The 8388-nt window shown below is 37.0% G+C and overlaps 1 protein-coding gene across 1 annotated transcript in view; it reads right to left on the bottom strand.

Moving 5' to 3' along the window:
- The window catches only part of MICU3 (mitochondrial calcium uptake family member 3), a gene marked incomplete at its 5' end in the record, with an annotated part of 88548 nt that overhangs the window by 38625 nt on the left and 41535 nt on the right, over positions 1-8388 (bottom strand). Inside the window, one exon of the mRNA XM_007954954.1 lies at positions 6720-6728. Within this exon, the coding sequence (XP_007953145.1) occupies positions 6720-6728 (9 nt within the window). The remainder of the gene's footprint in view (positions 1-6719; positions 6729-8388) is intronic.

Raw genomic sequence — 8388 nt, 5'->3', positions numbered from 1 at the left:
GGGTTTGAACCGCCAGCCTTCTGGTTAGCAGTCAAGTGCCTTAGGCACTATGCTACCAGAGCTCCTTCATCAGCCATTAGAGAGATGCAAATCAAAACAACAGTGAGATACCCTTTTGCCCCAGCACTAATAGCAAAGTTCAAGAAGACAAAAACAACACATGCTGGCGAGGATGTGGAGAGACTGGGACTCTCATACACTGCTGATGGGACAGTAAAATGATACAACCACTGTGGAAAGCAGTAGGCAATTCCTTAAAGAGTTGGAATTAGAAATGCCATTTGACCCAGTCATTCCATTACTAAGTATATATCCTAAAGAAGTGAGAGCCAGGACGTGAACAGATATATGCACACCCATGTTCATCGCAGCACTATTTACAATAGCAAAAAGATGGAAACAACCTAGATGTCCAACAACTGAGGAATGGATAACCAAACTTTGGTACATTCACACAATGGAATACTATGCAACGCTAAAGAATAATGTAGAATTCTGCAAAACACCACATAACATGGATGAACTTGGAGGACGATATGCTGAGAGAAATAAATCAATCTCAGGAGGACAAATACAGTATTAGCTCATTATTGTAAAAAGTAAAGAGAAGATTTATATATGGAAGGGAACTTTCTTTGTTGGTTATGGGGGGGAGGGGAGAGGAGGGGAGAAAACACTGCAAAAAAAAAAAAAAAAAGGACCCATGTCACTTTATTGTGTATTTCACTGCACATAAATTATATTTCAATAAAATGCATTTTTTTTTTTTTTTTAAAAAGAAAGAAGTCCAGCCAGAATGTACCTTTGAAGCAAGAATGGCCAGACTTCATATCATGTACTATGGTCATATTGTCAGAGAAGGACATCATGCTTGGTAAAGTAGGAGGTCAGAGAAAAATGGGATGTCAACAAAATGGACTGACACAGTGGCTGCAGCGATGGGCTCAGGTATAGCAAGGATTTTGAAGATGTGCACGACTGTACAGTGCTTCATTCTGTTGTACATGGGGTTGCTATGATTTGGAGTTGACTTGATGGCACCTAACCACCTCCCACCACCACCACCACAAGTCTGTTTATGTATGAGGAAGAGAACAAGATACTCATTAACTTAAGAACTCTATTACTTTAAGTACACTTATTAAAAATTTTCAAATAATCACATAAAGAACAGAAATATAGGAAATGTCTTTGAACTAATATAGGGAAAAATGAAAAGAAAAATAAGATTCCAGTTAATTTGATAGAAAGTAAGAGAAAAGAACAGTGTATAGAAAGAGATGATTAAAATAAATCCAAATGAATTAGTAGTCACAATAATTTAAACTGACTTGAATTCACCTGTTAAAATGTCAACCTAGATAAAAATAAACACAATATGTTTTTCAAAAAGACACACCTAAAATATAAGAGAAAGGTTGAAAAAAATATAACAGGCTTCTCTTAAGACAGGCTAGAAGTTAGTACCAAACTTTCAACTGAGAAAAAAAAAAGAGAGAAAATATAAAATTGATATATCTTCTTAAAAGTAGCTTAAAGACATTACTTGCCATGGGCACTGTGCTGACATTCACACTGATGAAAAAGGCACTAGTGGGTAAAACTGGTGCTGTAGACTTCGTAGAAATCAAGGCAATGACACCAAAGACCAAAAAGTCATTACATTCTTCAGTAGTCATTCCCTATTTCTGTGCCACACACTCACATTAAAAAAAAAAAAAAATTCCTTTTAAGAATGTACTTGATGAAGACTAAAATAATTTTGTTATACTGGTCTTTTAACATAGGCCTTTTAGTATGTGGTATGATAAAATAAGACGCATGTCTAGAACGATTCTTCTGCAAAGTACTATGGTTGTGTTGAGGAAAATAAAAAGGGTGAGAGTTTGTGTTATAAGCTCAACTAGCCATGTTTTTCATGAACCACCATTTTTACATTAAAGAACAACTGATAGACAAACTACTGTTAGTCAGACTTTGTTGTCTGACAGATATTTTACTGAAAATGAAATGAGTGAGCTTATCACTGCAAGGGAAACAACCAAACTGTTGTTTGTTGCCAAAGCAATGTATTTCAGCAGACAGAATATAGAACCAGATACAAGAATACCCTATGGGGCAGTCTGTTCTATAGGGTTGCTATGAGTTAGAATCAACTCGGTGACAGTGGGTTCGGTTTATTTTGGTTTTATTCTTCTCACTACATTACTGAAAATAAATAGTGTTTATATTAATGTGTAATGAGTTTATCCTTGCCATTTAAAAATGGATTAATATCTTAAATTTTCTGTGTTTTAATTTCTAATATGCTGATTGTACATGGCTATAATCCACATAAACAAAAGCTCTTTTGAATATTCAATGCTTTTTTAATTAGATAAAGGGGTCACAAGTTTGAGAACCACTGCTCATACAATGCAAGTAAATGAGTTAAACACTACATACAAGGTAGATGTAACTGACAATCATGGTATTTAACCAAAGAAGGAAGATTCAGAACAATTCATACAATATGATTTCACTTATATGAAGTACAAAATTGGTAAAACTAAACTATATATTTAGGATCCATAAGTAGTCTGTAACACTACAAAGGAAAGCAAGGAAGTGATTTACAGAAAAGTCATAGCTGGAATTATCTTCTGAAGGAAAGAGAGGGGCTATGATTGAGGGGGTGCATATGAAAAGGTCTCTTGGGGCATGGCAGTGTTGTACTTCTTGAGCTATACAGTGGTTACATTTTTATTTATTTTCTTTCATATTTACATTTTATTTACAGTAAATATCTGAATAAAAAAATAAACTTAAAAAGTCAAGGAACACTTCATCACTAGAGGGAAAAGTAGAAAATAAACAAAAATATTGTTGTTAGTTGCCAATGAGTTGATTCTGATTCATTGCAATCCATGTGTGCAGAGTAGAACTGCTTCGTAGGGTTTTCAAGACTGTGATCTGTTGGAAGTAGACTGCCAGGTCTGTCTTCCAAGGAGCCTCTGGACGAGTTTAAAGTGCCAACCTTTTGGCTAGTAGTTAAGCATTTAAAGCATTTGTGCTAACCATGGACTCCTAAACAAACTAATAGAAAGCACTAAAAATATTAATAAAAGAAGTATATTTATGCTATTAACAACTAAAATAGACTTTAAGGCAAAAGTATTTCTAGAGGTCTGGGGAAAGCATGTAATAATAGAAAATTCAGTTCACTAAAAATATATAACTACAGTAATCTATTATACAGGCAATAATAATGCTTCAAATACGTAAAGCAAAAATTGACAGAGTTGCAAGTAGAAATGAGCAAATCTACTGTCATAATGCATAATTTAAAATACCCTGGTATCAAGCCAACTAAAAAGAATTAGTAATGATAGAAAAGATTTATAACACTGATTAACATGCTTGGTCTTATATATATAAACTAGAACTCTGTATCCCAAATTGGAGAAGAATATACATTCTTTTCTAACACAGAGAGATTATTTATGAATACTGATATTGTTTTAGCCCATAAAACAATTCCCAACACATTTCAAAGAATTGGTATAAAAATTGGTATATTTTCTGACTACAGTGGGATTAACATCATTAACAATACTTTAAATTTTTTTTTAAATATCATAAAAGGAAGGTCAAAGTAATATATAAATGACTCGTATTATTGTTTTGAATTTAAATATTTTATTACTGTGGGATGATAATAGGACTTGCCTGTATGAGAAATATGAAAACAATCAGGGTTATTTGAAAGAAAGAAGGCTATTAGGTAACTTATCTATCCTCATGAATACAAAGGAGTATGCTGAATCTTCAAACAGAAGGTTACACTAGAGCAAGCAATAATTTGATTGAATATAGGCAGAATTTACTTAAGAGTGATTACATTTTGCAACAGGCCACTACAGAGGCCACAATCTCTCTCACTATAGTAAAAGCCAAGGACCAACTGCCTTCTTAAAGGAACTTCACCCTATAGATAGAAACTTACTGTTGTAAATCCCTTAGAGGTTACATGTAGCTCCATGATCTGAACTCAAATTAGATACTTCACCCCTCTAGTTGATCGACAATCCCAGAAACCACCAGATAATGGCCAGTAAATTAATAAATATGTATATCAGTACAATATACATATTCAATACTTTCATCATTAAGATCTCATAATTTTTAGGCAGTATGATGTTTTTCTCTAATTTTAAATGAACTTTTCTTGCATGTTTGCATTTTTGAAAGTAAGCATTCCTTTCTGAACAAAAACTTTTTTATTTTAGGCAAAATGTCAGAGTATATAATCAACTAAACTCATACAATCCACTTAAGACTATAAAGATAAAAATAACATCCAGTTAGATCCCTTTAAAATAGGCATTTTACATTCTTAGCTGGAAAAAAACGCTGCCCTCAGCAAAATAAATAATACTTACTACAATAAAATGTAAAAGCCCAAAATTACTTTACCATTAACTAAACAAGCATAACATAAGTAAAACATGTAATTTAAGTCTGTTTTCAATATTATTCCTTTAATGTCTGAGTATCTGTAATTTGTTTATATATGTGACTTAAACTAAAGCTGTATTAGGATCTATTTCCTCTTAATATCATTCTGAGATGTGCTTTTTAGAAACTATGTAATTATTTTACATAAAAACTATTAAAGGAAAATAAATACTGCCATGAATGCAAAATGGTTCATGAAATGATAGATTAGAAAAATAAACCATAAAGTCTTATGTATTAGTAACATTTACTAAATTTCACAGGGCCCATTACATTATAATCTGTGAGATTTTCATCTGTTATAGTCATACAAATTTTCTGAAATAAGAGAAGAATCCTTTCAAAAATTTAAGAAAATGACGAACTGAAATAGTCTGTCATTTTCTTAAATTTTTGAAATCCGTGGGCTCGGGACCATAGTTACAGGGGACATCAAGCTCAACTGGCATAACATACTACACAAAACATTGTTCCACCTCCTACTTTGGCGAGCAATGACTAGGATCTTAAAAGCTTGCAAGCTGCCATCTAGATGCAATGTTGGGTCTCTCCTTGTCCAGAGTAAAGAAGTATGAAGAAAACCAAAAATTCATGGAAACAATTAGTCCTAGTGACTGGTACACCATCCAATCTGCTGCCTATACGACTATGAGACCAAAAGAACTAGATGGTGCCCGGCTACCACTGTCAACCACTTGGAAGGGGATCCATGTAGTAGATCCTGGATAGAGAGGGAGAAAAATGTGAAACACAACTCAAAATCATTTGGAGAAAAAGAAGGGGGGACCAGGTTTGCTGGTCCGATAGAGCCTGGTGGAACCACTAAGACTATGGCCCCTGGCTGCCCTTCAGGTCTGGAATTGAGCCCATACCTGTGACTTCCAGCCAAACAAAAGGCAGGCATATGAGCTGAACATTTACCTGAAGTAGATACACTCCTTGGAGAAAACAATCATGGGAGAAAGAAGGGCTGCTTATGCACAGGGAGACAGTTCAGGGGGCAAGAGTGCATGGAGGGATGAATACAGGGAAGAGGTGGCTGTTGGGAGGAAGTTGGAGGGGAGCTGTTGCATTGTGGTAAATTGTGGTCAATGTCATGAGACAAAGTGTATGTAAATTGCTGTATGGAAAGTGAATTTGCTCTGTCAGTTTTCACCCAAATCACACACACACACACACACACACACACACACAAACAAAGACTATTTCATGGAGAACAGCAGTGAACTCTATAGAAATATTTTAAAAGTATCTTATAGGGAATCAAAAAAATTATAAAGTGAGAAGGGTCCTATGAATGTGACTTGCTTGCTTCCCAACCCAAGACATTTGTCTAGGCCTATTCCTTGGGAGCTCTGGTAGCATAGTGCCTAAGGTACTTGACTGCTAACCAGAAGGCTGGCGGTTCAAACCCACCAGCCACTCCTCGGAAGGAAGGTTGGGCAATCCTACTTCTGTAGTGATAATGCCTTGGAAACCCAAGGAGGGGTCGCTATGAGTCGGGGCCGACTCGACGGCAAACAACAACAACAACAACATTCCTTGCAACTAAGTGAGAAATAATGGATTAACTTTATACTGAATCAGTGTAAAAATGACTGGGGGCAGCAGCTGACCTTCTCTAACTCCACAAGGTGAGAGACAGTTCAAGATCCAGAGTCAAAGGCTGATTCCTGTGAGGCAGAGGTGAGAAATGCCTCCATATTGTTTTCTGCAGTTGGTATCAAGGGTGAGATTTGTTGCAATGGCTCCAGACTCATAGAAGTATGAGACTTTGTAAGAGGAAAAACGAAAGTGCATGGGTAAAAACTCAAAACTCACTGCTCAGCAAGTATATCCCTCGTTACATGTCCTCTTCTGAATCCAGTTTGCGTTTCTGGAAGTTCTTTGTCAATATACTGCTGCAACCATTTCTGAATTATCTTCAGTAAGATTTTACTTGCATATAATATTAATGATATTGTTTGATAATTCCACATTCTAAAGAACTGTATCCTAAGTCATTTCTGATCCTGAATTGTAACCTGTTACTTTGCTAATGAACTCCATACTTGTGAGTATTGTCTGTGAGTTCTGGGTGGCCACTGCAACAAATTATTGAATCCAGTAGAGTGGTGAGTACAGTGGGAAGGACAGTTGGTGTCAGAACTGGGAAAAGGATTAGAGAATGCAGCATGTCTGATCATCGCCACAGAAATCAGCCGTGGGTTGTTGATACTGACGGTGATTCTCTCTCCCATTCTTGAAGTTAGAGGTCAGATGATGCTGCCCCACACCCTTTTGGCAATCAGCCTGCAGAATAAATGTTTAATCTAGATCAGAGTTAGTCTTTAATGTTTGGGATTTTGATAAGCTATCCAGTACAGGCCACCACTTATCTATCAGCTCATCATACTGTGGTGGCTTGCATGTTATTATAAGGCTGGAGGCTATGCCACCAGTATTTAAATACCTGCAGGGTCACCCATGGTAGATAGGTTGCAGCAGAGCTTCTAGACTAAGACTGGAAAGAAGGAAGGAGCTATTGACTTCTGAAAAAACTGGCCACTGAAAACCTTAAGAATAGCAATGAAACACTATCTGATATATTACTGGAAAACTTTATAAGAAGCCCTGAAACAATGTCTGATATAGAGCTAGAAGATGAGGCCCTCATAGTGGAAGGCGTTCAAAATACGACAAGGAGGAACTGCCTCCTCAAAGTAGGGCTGACCTTAATGATGTGGAGGAAATCTATCTTTTGGGACCTCCATTTGCTGATGGGGCATGAATTAAAATGGTAAGAAACAGCTACAAACATCCATTAATAATCAGAACAAGGAATGTATGAAGTATGAAAGTAGGAAAATTGCAAGTTGTCAAAAAATGAAATGGAATGCATAACAATCAATAGCCTAGGCATCAGTGAGCTGAAATGGGATGGTTTTGGCCATTATGAACCAGACAATCATGTGATTTACTACAAACTGAAGAGGAATGGTCACTATAGTGACATCTTCATTGTCACTAAGAACGTTTCAAGATTTACCCTGCAGAACATTGCTGTCAGTGACAGGATAATATCCATACACTTACAAGGAAGACCAGTTAATATCACTGTGTGCTAAAATGGAAAGGAGGCCACATCTCCTGACCTCCTCTAACCCAACAAGAAGAAGACTGAATCACCATCAGTTACCCTAGGCCTATTTCTGCACGGCCAGACATGCTGCCTCCCTCCAGCGCTTTCACCAACCGTTCCTCCCAAAACACCCACGAAAGAGAAATACCCCAGGTAGATAACTTTTACAATCAGGAGCTCCTCAGCTGCTCACAGCAAATTCCACCAGAGTTTACAAAGACTTATGGCTAGAAAAGCCATGCTAAGTAATTTACTATACTGTACTGTGATAGGTGGAACTATGAGGCAACTTGGCTGGACCACAATTCTGTGTGGTTTAAGCAGTTGTGATGTGGGTTATTCCCATGATGGTATCAGAAGTATATGTTTTGAGCAGCCAATCCACTGAAAGGGAGTTTCCCTAAGGGCGTGGTCTACTTTCAATATATTTGTGGACATCCTGGGAAAAGAGACTCTTCTGTGGATCTGGATCCTGTGTGCTGCCTACAACTGTGCATGAGCTAACAATCCACCATTCGGCCTGGAGATCTTGGATTTGTTATTCGTTGGAGTCAATAGCTGGCATACTGGTTGCCAACCTTGAGCTCTCAGCCCCTGCAGCTGCATGAGCTGGGAAAAGCCTCCAGCTTGACGTTTGATTCAAGAACTTGGGACTTGCCACCTTCTATAAAAGTGTGAGCCATTTTCCTAAGATAAATTTTTCTTTCTCTATATGTATATACAGGGAGCTCTGGTAGCATAATGGCTAAGACACTTGCCTGCTAACCAGA

This window comes from Orycteropus afer, unplaced genomic scaffold (genome assembly GCF_000298275.1).
Source record: "Orycteropus afer afer isolate SDZICR_OR568_19922 unplaced genomic scaffold, OryAfe1.0 scaffold00483, whole genome shotgun sequence".
NCBI classification, from domain to species: domain Eukaryota; kingdom Metazoa; phylum Chordata; class Mammalia; order Tubulidentata; family Orycteropodidae; genus Orycteropus; species Orycteropus afer.
The sequence above is the reverse complement of the archived record's forward strand: the minus strand, read 5'-3'. Positions and strand labels throughout refer to the sequence as shown.